Source organism: Pseudorasbora parva, chromosome 5 (assembly GCF_024679245.1).
Source record: "Pseudorasbora parva isolate DD20220531a chromosome 5, ASM2467924v1, whole genome shotgun sequence".
NCBI lineage: Eukaryota > Metazoa > Chordata > Actinopteri > Cypriniformes > Gobionidae > Pseudorasbora > Pseudorasbora parva.
The window spans coordinates 6,540,272-6,552,758 of record NC_090176.1 but is presented as its reverse complement, the minus strand read 5'-3'; the positions used below and the strand labels follow the sequence as shown (position 1 = coordinate 6,552,758).

Genomic DNA, 12,487 nt, shown 5'->3' with positions numbered 1-12,487 from the left:
AAAAAATGTGTATCTGAACGCATACTGAAGAGAAAATGACTTTAGGACCCAGCGGAACAGCTCATTCGCTTCATTTAGAGCTATAGGCCATCTATAGTGGCAAGAGTCACACAATATTATCTTATTTTATTATTTTAACTAGGGATGACCCCTAATAGTCGAAGATTCGATGCATCGATATGCAGGACCGGATTCAACCACTGATCTCATGGTCGAATCTTTGCGGGTGTCATGAAATGATATACAGATGTGTCGCGGCGCTGAGCGATCGCCCCTTTAAGGGCAATGAGCTTCGCACCGGGCGTGTCGCGCCTTTAAAATTCGAACCCATATACACCGACGGCGGCATTTGACGCCTGTCCGCGGCGATTAAATGTATATTTCCCTCAAATCGTGAATGTACATACTGATTTCACCCTGTGCTATACACTCATCGTGCAGCTCTTCTGTCAGAAGTCGATTCAAGATTGAGCTCGCGCGCGGCGCGTATATAATGTTCACGTCTGCTTGGTGAGATACCTGAGACACTGCACTGAGCTTCAGTCCGACACAATCGGCTTAAGAACGTGAATATAACACATTCAAAGTGTTCTTTTCCTCTCTAGGCAGGTATTTTTTTAGGTTTATTTGTCAAAATGTTCTTATATATTTGTGTGATGTTTGTGTTTCGATCGCGGCTTTTAAATGTTATGAGAGAACGGTTAATTTACGAGTGTGTAGTGTAGCCTAGATTAAAAGTGGTGGCTGTGTGCCGTGTGTAAAGTAAAATCAAAATAGTCTTATCCTCCTGCTGACAAGTGTCCTGCCCTTCCCAACCCGTTTATACCGTTTATTTTTTTCCGGTCTATGGTTTACACACACACAGATGATTCGACTATCGGTCGACCATAGAGAGATTAGAAAATTCTGATTCAAATGTGTAAATCCTTAGTCGGGGACACCCCTAATTTTAACACAAGAGGTTGGCAAAGACACCCAATGTGAGATATTTTGAGCTGAATTAAAAAAGTTATGCATGAAATTGAAGTTGAAGATATGTATTGATAAAATATAGAATTCAAAGGTAAAACTTTTATCGCCAAAAAATTGCATTAAAAAATATTATCAAAATGAAAATAAGCTCTCTGGACAAAAAACATTTTGGTATAATTTCTGGGCTTGTGAAGGATTTGTTACAAAGTGTGAGGGAGATATGAGGGTTAATATTACCGATAGAATTGTAACAGAATAAGCAATAAAAGCTATGAAATTACTCGAGTGGTAATAGGTGTATAATGTAAAATGAAAAAATTCTTGGAAACTCTGTTTCTATTAAATAAAGTCAATAAAAAAATGTTTAAATTAAAATGAGTTTTGTAAAGAAATTTAAATCTATGCACAATTCATATTTGTCTAAAAAACAAATGTATTTCATTCAAACATAAGCTTTTTTATCAGAAGTGACTGTCATTGCTCATCCTGCTTTCTAGACGCTGTAATTGGCCAACCACTAATAAGTAACGCCACCATGTTTCAGCAGAGCAACAGTTTTTGTGGCGTGTACCTGGTTAAGAGAGCAGAAGTATCCGTCCTGCTTGTGTAGATTGGGAGGGCACTGCACAGACACACACAGACACAAAGATCGGTTCAATAAAAACATGGATAATCAGAGTGTAATATGTGTTTGAAGTGGCGCTGATCCGTCACTGACCTGCCCTGAGTCTCCTGAGCACGTCTCAGAAATATCACAGTCATTTACTGCATAGCGGCAGGTGACGCCTCGCGGGTAGAACTGAGACCAGGAGACGAACAGATTGAGCTCTCACACACTCCTTGTGAAGTATAAGTGTGCTTAACTGTAGTCAATGTGCCCTTGTTGTCTGTCATAATCATTTGGCGTGCTTTAAAGACGTATTTACAAAATGTTCACTTAGAAGAGTCTCAGCATACCAAGCTAGGATAAGAGATTTACATTTCACCACTGAATTAATGACATACTTCCCCTTTAACATGTTTTAACCACCCAGGTAGATGGATATCTCATGAGTAAATGAGATCGACAGATTTGGTTATGTATGAAAGTAATCATAATAAACATTAATAATAATACATTAAATTTTATATAGAGCCTTAAAAAGAAGCTTCTTAAAGCACTTTACATAGTAAAAAAACAACACAAACATTTAAAAAAATATATATACATAATCAAATGTACTGTGTGACTGACTCTCACCAGACATGTGTTATTGCAGCAGGGTCCGTCGCTGCAGTGAGCACCGTTAGACAGAGAGCACTTTTTACAGCACTCTTTAATGCACTCCTATGACACACACACACACACACACAACTGAATACTGCTGGGACAACGGTTATGAGCTTATATAATAATCACGTGTAAAATACAGCAGCAGTTTTCAATCCTGGTCCTGAGGACACATGCACCGTATGTCCAACCAATATTATGTCTCCCTTAATAAACACACTCCATTAGGAAAGAGCTCCATGAACTGAACTGAATTGAATTGAAGCTTTATTGTCATTGCAATGCAACGAAATTATAATGCCCATCTGATCACGGAATACACACACACAAATAGCAAAAAAAACAAGGAAGACCATAAACATTTTAAGTTAAATAAATAACATTAAATAAAAAATCATCTATAAAAATAATCATATAACATGTTAAAAAAATATATTAAAAAAATATATATCGGTGTTATACACCTTAAAATGTATCGCATGTTAAGAATAAAACAGTCAACATTATGTCTTGTTCCCGTTTAGAATCCTTATGGCCCATGGATAGAAACTGTTTTTTAGTCTATTTGTCCTACTTTTAAGACTCCTGTATCTCCTTCCAGATGGCAGGAGGCTAAACAGTCCATGTCCAGGGTGGGTGTCATCTTTTATTATGTTGCAGGCTCCGCGGAGACACCTGCTGTTTGCAATTTCCTCCAAAGAAGGCAACGGGCAACCAATGATTTTTTCTGCAGTCCTAATTACTCTTTGCATTGCCTTCCTATTTGCTGCTGAACATCCAGAGTACCACACTGTGAGGCAGTATACAAGGACACTCTCAATGGTGGAGCGATAAAAAGTAACTAGGAGATTTCTCCGGAGATTGGTTTTTTGGAGTAGCCTGAGAAAGTGCAACCTCTGCTGGGACTTCTTCACAATGGCCGTTGTATTGTCGTTCCAGGAGAGGTCGTCAGAGATGGTTGTCCCAAGGAACTTAAAAGTCGAGACCTGCTCCACCTCGTCCCCGTTAATTTGTAGTGGGACAAGAACATTCCTTTTTCTCCTAAAATCAATGACCATTTCTTTAGTTTTCTTAGTATTAAGCACCAGGTTGTTGTTGCTACACCACGTATACAGTGCCTGGACCTCCTCCCTGTACTTGGACTCATCTCCTCCTGTTATTAAACCGACCACCGTTGTGTCGTCTGCAAATTTAATGATGGTGTTGGAGGGATGGATGGGAATACAGTCGTGAGTGTACAGGGAATAAAGGAGTGGACTCAGCACACATCCCTGTGGGGAGCCGATGCTAGTAGTGATGGTAGAGGAGGTGTGGGAACCAATTTTCACAGTCTGTGGCCGGTTAGTGAGGAAGTCCAAAATCCAGGTGCAGATGGAACGGGAAAATCCTAGGTGCAGCAGTTTTTCCACAAGAGTGGCTGGTATGATGCTATTAAATGCAGAACTATAGTCGATAAACAGCATTCTAACATAAGTTCCTGGCTGCTCTAGGTGACTCAGTGCGATATGAAGGGTTGTGTTGATTGCATCTGCTGTTGACCGGTTTCCTCTATATGCAAACTGATGGGGATCAAAGCTGTGAGGGAGGCTGGCATTGATGTTCTCAGCGATAAGTTTTTCAAAACATTTCATGACCACTGAGGTGAGGGCTACAGGCCTATAGTCATTTAAACTACTGACTGTAGGTTTTTTGGGAACAGGGACAATTATGGCAGATTTTAGGCACATGGGGATGGATGCTTGTGTAAGGGAGGTGTTAAAAATCCTTGTAAAGACCCCTGATAGTTGGTCTGCACAAGCCTTTAGTACTTTACCGAGTACTCCGTCTGGTCCAGCAGCCTTGTTTGGGTTCACTGCCCTCAGCACACGTCTCACTTGGTGTTCTTGTAGTGCAAAAGTATGCAATGTGGTCGAGGGTGGAGGCAGGGTGACTGGAGGTGATGTTGTTGTTTCAAAACGGGCAAAGAAACGGTTCAGCTCCTCTGCCAGTTCAGCGTCGCCACCAACAGCCACCGATGATCTGCCTTTATAATTGGTGAGATGTTGTAGTCCCTGCCATACCTGCCGCGGGTTGTTCTGTTGCAGATGGTCCTCTATTTTCCTCCTGTAAACCTCTTTTGCTGCCTTAATGCCTCTCCTCAGATTCGCTCTCGCCGCGCTATACTGGGCCTTGACCCCGGACCTGAAAGCAGAGTTACGTGCTTTAAGCAGAGACCGTACTTCTCTGTTCATCCATGGTTTGTTATTGGGGTAAACCCGAATGCGTCTGTAAACAGTTACATTTTCTGTGCAGGTCCTAATGTAACACAACACGGTCTCTGTATATTGTTCCAGGTCCTGGGACTCAAAAATACTCCACTCCGTGTGTGCAAAACAGTCCTGTAGCTGAATAAGTGCATCCGCTGGCCAGATTCTTATTTTCTTCTTTTCTGGCTTAGTTTGTCTTATCAGCTGAGTATACGCTGGGATTAAGAGCAGTGAAAGATGGTCAGACAAACCCAGATGTGGCATGGGCACAGCTCTGTATGCGTGCTTTATGTTGGAATAAACACGGTCCAGTGTGTTCTTCCCCCTGGTGGCACACTGTACATACTGTACAAATTTAGGGAGCACAGTCCTTAAACACACCTTGTTAAAGTCCCCGGCAACTATATGTACACCTTCAGGATAAGCCTGCTGCTGTCTGTCAATCAAGTCATGTAACAGAGCGAGAGCCGTACTAGCGTTAGCATCCGGTGGTATGTACACAGCAGTAATAAGCGCTGCTGAAAACTCTCGCGGCATATAATAGGGTCTGCACAATACCGTCAGTGCTTCCAGGTCCGGACAGCAGTGTGTATATATGGTCCTACTGTTCTTACACCAGCCAATGTTGACGTATATACACAACCCCCCCCCCCTGTTCTTACCGGAGTCACTGTTCCTATCCAATCGATGCATTGAACGCTCTGCTAGCTGTGCCACCGTGTCCGGTATCAGTGGGTGTAACCAAGTCTCAGTTATTATCATCACACAACAGTCGTGGATGGTGGAACTCCCAGCGATGAGTACATCTAGTTCGTCCATTTTGTGCACGACGGATCTAGCGTTGGTGAGAAAGATGCTTGGTACCGTTGGCTTGTATGGTCGCTTTTTCAGTCGAGCCAGTAGACCTCCTCGGCAGCCCCGTTTCTTCCGTCTCTCTCGACGCCGCCTGCGTCGCCTTCCCGGCCCGAAAACGATCCAAGCAGATCCCGGTGGCCTCGCTATGTCCTGCGGGATGTTATGAGCCTGATGGAACGAGCTCGTAACATTTATCCGACACCCTCGGCTGATATTCAGCAAGGTCGAGTAACTATATGCGTGTCCTGCTTGAGAACACGTCTTTACACACACAACATACATGATCAAACAACACCGTATCAGAGAGCAAAGAGCTGCTGCGTCTGTGCGCGCCGCCATCTTAGATCCGCTAGCCTGATTGGGAGCAACTGTGGCTGAATCCAAAATTGCCCCTATACCCTTAAATGGGGCACTCTTTGAGTGGACAGCCATTTGTAGTGGTGTCTGAAACAAACAGCAACCTCCCCCAGTTTCTGTTGAAGCCAATACGGAAGTGACTTAAACTACAATTCATCGACTGGCCACTAGGGACCGGCTCCAGAAGGAGCAGAATCTCATTGAGCCCCATGTTAAAATGCCCAACTTTACAGCTGTAAAAAACATGTTTACAGCCTGGGACAAATTGTGGTTTTGCCTATAAGGCTAATTTTGCCCTTCATGACAACTGTGAGGGGGTGAACTCATTCGTTTACATTATATAAAGCCTTAAAGTTCTGCATAATTAAGGGCGTGGCCACTTTGAGTGACAGGTGGATTGCCGTTGTCTGTCTGCTGTCTGTTAGTCCTCACGTCACTTTAGCTCCGCCCACGTCCCGCCTCTTAACCCATTGTCAGTTATCCAGGATTGACGATCGGTGACACTGTCAAGATGGCAACGACCGACTTTAGGCTTCAAAAACACTTCAGAAACCTACGGGTGACGTCACGGACACTACGTGCATATTTTTTTTACAGTCTGTGGTCTGAAACCATAGTGGGCGTTATTGAGTGCACTCATTCTATCTCATAATGCACCATAATATCGAGAGTACAACTGATGTATGCTCAACGGCTAGAGAATACCCATAATGCACTGTGAGAGTCGCGTGCCGAATTAATTCTCACATCCCACCAGAAGATGGCGCCGCATCTGAATCCTCCTCCTTCTCGCTGGATGTGTGAGTACAGCGTAATATCAGACAGGTATAAATTCCTGTTTAATTGACTATTAAATTGTCTAATTACGGTTTATACATGCTAGTTTCCATGACAGAGTCCAAGATGTATATTTCATTAGTACTGGAGCTGCCAGTTTCTACGTTTTAAATGATTATTAAACAGCTCAAACTATGCAAAAGTGGCAGCCCTTCTGGCGTGTCCAAATTCACTCACTCCTTTTCATTCACTCCTTCAGGTGGACTACATTAGTGGAGTAATGTAGGGAATAGTGAATATTGGGCGATTTCGGACACGGCATCAGTGTCAGATAAGAGGAGGAGAAACATAGAAGATATGCAGAGCAGTGGATCCCCAGGAGCAGGATTGAAAACCGCTCGCGTAAACTCACTTCTCTTGGTCCACAGTCACACTCCTCTCCCACTTCTACAAATCCATTTCCACACGCTGTCTCTTCAAACAGCTGAAAGACATGCATTTAAACGACATGAGGAGGAGTAATAATGGCAGACATTTCACTTTAATGGCATTGAATGTGCACTTGTTGTACTCCAAATCTGGAAAGTATGTATTTTTACACTTTATTTTGATGGTCCACTTTAGACACTCTACTAACTATAAGTAACTTTGCAAGTACATGTCAACTGGCAGTCATTCGAGTATTAGGTTAGAGTTAGGGTTAGTAGAATAAGTTGACATGTAGTTGCAAAGTTACTAAGAGTATGTTGGGGAGCATCAAAATAAAGTGTTAGCAGATATTAAGGAGATATTCATACTCTAATAAGAGTTAGTTGACATGTAGTTGCAAAGTTACCTATAGTTTGTAGAATGTTTAAAATGGACCATCGAAATTAAGTGTTACCAAAAGTTTTTACTATTTTAATGAAACACAAGGTCGTTTAAATTAAAGACAGTACACTTGTATTACTGTATAGCCCCTTTCACACTGCGATTCCGGCAAATACACGGATAATGCGACCCGGCATTTGTTCCCGGGCCGCTAGATTTGGTCCATTCACACAGCCAGCGAAATACCGTAATATGTGCGCTTTCACACACAACCCGTAACGGCCCCGGGTCGAGTTGACACGTGACATCCTGATGTGACGTATAACGGCGAGCGATCTCAGCTTCAGCGCGGATAGTAAGGAGCTCCGTGGTCTCGACTTGTGTCCAGTTTGCGCTCATTTCTGCTTGTTTAATTGTAGTTTCTTTTGTATACGAACACTCTCTGCATTTAAAACACCAACGAGCTCTTCTGGCACTGCAGGGTTGTGTTATTGAAAACACAAGCTCTAGGAGTCGCACAATAACTACGTACACGTTGCAGCATTAGTTTCGGCTTTTGTTCACACAGCGCTCGTCCCGGGTCGAATCCCGCAATGTTACTAGGTCCCCGACCCGGGTCGAATCCGGTAATCAATCCCGGGACGTGGTTGCTTTCACACAGAAGGAATATTGCGTGTTCGACGTGCAGTGTGAAAGGGGCTTTTGTATGTTGTTCTGTGCCGTGTTAGTTTCTGTAAGTAGTCCTTGTGTGACACCTAGTGGCGAAACATGTTATTACACTGCTTGATAGGACGCAACAGGAAGATAGAAGAAGAAACTCGTTTTCGGTGACCAGCGTTTAGAACCACGTCATTGTTTGCTGTCTAATCCTTGGAGTAGATACGACCGTAAATTACAAATTTCATATTAAAAAAACAACTGTAGAATTATTGCGCAAGTTAAGTTAAAGCTGGTCATTATTGAGAGGCTTAGAGATCGATGTTTAATGCTGAAAGCTAGCGCGATCTAGTGGCTAATATGCTAATGGAGCTGTATATATGTGTATATATATATATATATATATATATATCGGTTGTTTATTTAGTTATTCAACGTGTTATTCAGTGTTATACTTGAAGTTATTATATTGAATGTAAATTGCTAATTAATCATTACAAATGTGTAATTAATTAATTATACAAGTTTCAATAGAAATGACATCAAAGCATATTTTAGTTTACCATAAATGCGTGTACATTCAGCAGTAACCTCAACCATATGTCAAAGACCACAGAAGTTATAATGAAATTACACATCAAGATGTACACAAGTATTATTATTGAACAATATAGATGCTATTAAGTTAATCTAACTACATTTAATATGAATTTAAACTATAATACAGTACATTTACATGTAATTGCCATTAAGATGAAATTAAGTGTCTGACATTACATTTATTTCAAACTGAAGTATATATTCTCCTAAAATTGCATTGATCTTTTGCTATATAAGAGATCTTTGTACCATTAAAACATCCTGCATCCTGTTTAAAATGTCATCTTCATGATAAACAAAGCATTTATTTAATCAAGCTCCAAGAATTATATTGCGGGATCTGTGGCATCACACAGACAAATTTGCATATGACTGCCTCTAAAGCACAATAGGCCCCGCCCACTGGCGTTCAGCTGCTTAATGGCTATTTGCCCACATCGGATGTGAGCGTCACTTCGCAGTCAAAAGCAAATATAAGCCATTATAATGACTGACGTTGTCTACACAGATACAGTATACAGATGTTTCTGACATACAGTACTCTGCCGACAATAGGACAAATGGATGCATCCAGTTTGAACTTTAAACTTATCCAGCTTCTGCTTTTATCCTCTCCACATAGACAACATTAATTGTCTAATTGTTTGTTTTTTATTCAAACAGAGGGATGAACAGATGACCTGGAACAATTTAAATGAAAGGTGGGACTGCCTGTCTCCTCCTTATATTTTCTCAGTGTCACATTCGCTGTGTGTTTTTGTTCTGCAACGATGAGTGTGGAATGAGCTGACAAGGAAGCGGATCTAAGTGCAGGAACATTTACTGAGAAAACTAGAACGAAAAACAAGGAACTCATGACACCACAACAATACATTCATACGTACAACGACTGATAAACCACGGGTGGGACACAGCGCTATAAATACACACAAGCTAATCAAGGTAACAAGGGGGCGTAACAGATAGGAAACACCTGGAGAACTGAATCAGCATGAGAACTACAAAGAACTACAAAGCAAAACAGGAAATAGCGTAGAAGTCCACAAAAACACACAGGGAATGTGACACTCAAGCAGTTTCTTATTATTTTTGGATACATTCTGATGATGTTAATGATGTCTGACCTTGATGGGTTTGTTAAAGAGGCAGGATCCTCCTCCCTTCAACAGGAACTCTTTATAACCAGTGATACTGCACTTAGAGAAAATCCTCGTGACCTGAGCCCTGAGTAGAGAAACGGATGGGGAAAGAAAGGATTTATAGCTGACATTAAGAAGCCAACATTTTCTCTATTTCGGTTCTGCCATGCAAATGACACAAATTGCAACAATTTTCTCCAGTGACAGACCCATTGGAGTGAAATGTTTATTAAATTAATAGGAATATCTCACACCGGACGCCCACATTATATACGCACAAGCTTAGTTTTGAATCGACTTCTGACAGAACAGCTGCACAATGGGTGTATTATTGACGATTTGAGGGATATACAGGTCCTTCTCAAAAATTAGCATATTGTGATAAAGTTCATTATTTTCCATAATGTAATGTTAAAAATTAAACTTTCATATATTTTAGATTCATTGTATACCAACTAAAATATTTCAGGTCTTTTATTGTTTTAATACTGATGATTTTGGCATACAGCTCATGAAAACACAAGATTCCTATCTCAAAAAATTAGCATTATTTCAGGACTTGACACTGGACTTCAGGTATTTTGGCATTTCCTTCTCCACAGTCTTCCTCCAGACTCTGGCACCTTGATTTCCGAATGACATGCAAAATTTGCTTTCATCTGGAAAAAAAGTACTTTGGACCACTGAGCACCAGTCCAGTGCTGCTTCTCTGTAGCCCAAAGTGTCTTGACCTGGGGAATGCGGCACCTGTAGCCCATTTCCTGCTCACGCCTGTGCACGGCGGCTCTGGATGTTTCTACTCCAGACTCAGTCCACTGCTTCCGCAGGTCCCCCAAGGTCTGGAATCGGTCCTTCTCCACAATCTTCCTCAGGGTCCGGTCACCTCTTCTCGTTGTGCAGCGTTTTTTGCCACACTTTTTCCTTCCCACAGACTTCCCACTGAGGTGCCTTGATACAGCACTCTGGGAACAGCCTATTCGTTCAGAAATGTCTTTCTGTGTCTTACCCTCTCGCTTGAGGGTGTCAATGATGGCCTTCTGGACAGCAGTCAGGTCGGCAGTCTTACCCATGATTGCGGTTTTGAGTAATGAACCAGGCTGGGAGTTTTTTAAAGCCTCAGGAATCTTTTGCAGGTGTTTAGAGTTAATTAGTGGATTCAGATGATTAGGTTAATAGCTCGTTTAGAGAACCTTTTCATGATATGCTAATTTTTTGAGATATATTAAAACAATAAAAGACCTAAAAAATTTCAGTTGGTGTGCAATGAATCTAAAAAATATGAAAGTTTAATTTTTATCATTACATTATGAAAAATGGCGCTCTGTAGCGTGGCAGGATTTTAAACAATTTCCTGAGTCGCTGCAGACAGGCCGAATGCCGCCGCCGTCGGTGTGTGTACACTCATTGAAAGCAATGTGTTCGAATTTTAAAGACGTGGCGCGGCGCCGAACTTCGTGTCCGGTGCTCAGTGCCACATGGTAAATGGACTGCATTTATATAGTGCTTTTAACAGACCCTATGGCCATCCAAAGCCCTTTACATTTTTGAATGATTGTATGCTTTGATGGTCTTTGTGTGTAGTACGTGACAGCGTTAATCGAGGAAATGCACATGATGTACTCGTCGGCCGGAGTGACTGCGGTTACACACACTGAGTAGCAAAAAGACTGAGAGGCAGCATTGCTTTTTATGCAACAGAAAACACACAAAACCCCCATGGACATCTCTGTGGATGGAACGATGGACAATAGATGATGATAGTGTGTAATTTTGTCACTCAAATCACTGCCGTCTGCTGCTTCTGCGACTGATTGCTCTCAGAGGAAAAAGCTGCACATCACTGCTGGTCTAGGATCTGTAATCCTCATAATCGTCTGTAAGAATTCATAAAAAGAGTTTAATCCAGTGTGTATCTGTATTTGCACTCCTCAAATGATTCAGTTTGTGTTTTCCAATGTGTTTCTGCTTCAGTGAGTAATGCAGCCAATCACGGACATGTTTGTTGATTTCTTGAACGCAGTGGCCAATCACAGGTGTTGAAGCTGGACCCCACTCACCGCTCCAGTGTTTGCCCAGTGCTGAGTTCTGCATGTGCTAATCCTCTCTAACACGATAAGACTCTCACTGTCGTCAGCTTCACTGAGTAATAGAACTGTGAGATTGCGTTCATTAAATAAATGACAGCTTTTAGGTGATTATAAAGGGAGCGCTCTTTGCGCACTGTCTATACAATTATTATTTTTTAATGAAAAGGCCTATAATATATTCAGAATTTGAATAAAACTTGTGTTTTCCATTTTTGACAAGACCACATACACGCTTCCATACATAGACCCATCCTCATATACAGGCAGGATTCACACTCTATAAAGTGATGTCTAAATGATTACCACACACACACACACACACACACACACACACATGTAGTGTTTCCATGTTTTATGGGGACTTTCCAAAGGCATAATGGTTTTTATTTTGTACAAACCATATTTTCTGTTCCCCTACACTGCCCCTACCCCTAAACCTACCCATCACACACATACACACACACACACACACACACACACACACACACACACACACACACACATAGCCCCTACCCCTAAACCTACCCATCACACACACACACACACACACACACACATAGCCCCTACCCCTAAACCTACCCATCACACACACACACACACACACACACACACACACACACACACACTGCCCCTACCCCTAAACCTACCCATCACACACACACACACACACACTGCCCCTACCCCTAAACCTACCCATCACACACACACACACACACA

General features: G+C 41.9%; 1 protein-coding gene across 2 annotated transcripts in view; it reads right to left on the bottom strand.

Moving 5' to 3' along the window:
• The window catches only part of LOC137074996 (disintegrin and metalloproteinase domain-containing protein 23), an 87,676-nt gene that overhangs the window by 23,824 nt on the left and 51,365 nt on the right, over window positions 1-12,487 (bottom strand). For both annotated transcript variants that reach the window (XM_067443118.1, XM_067443119.1), the window contains exons 15-19: window positions 9,669-9,768; window positions 6,890-6,961; window positions 2,213-2,299; window positions 1,691-1,771; window positions 1,544-1,594 (exon numbers count right to left, since the gene is read on the bottom strand). In XM_067443118.1, coding sequence (XP_067299219.1) covers window positions 1,544-1,594; window positions 1,691-1,771; window positions 2,213-2,299; window positions 6,890-6,961; window positions 9,669-9,768 — 391 coding nt within the window. The remainder of the gene's footprint in view (window positions 1-1,543; window positions 1,595-1,690; window positions 1,772-2,212; window positions 2,300-6,889; window positions 6,962-9,668; window positions 9,769-12,487) is intronic.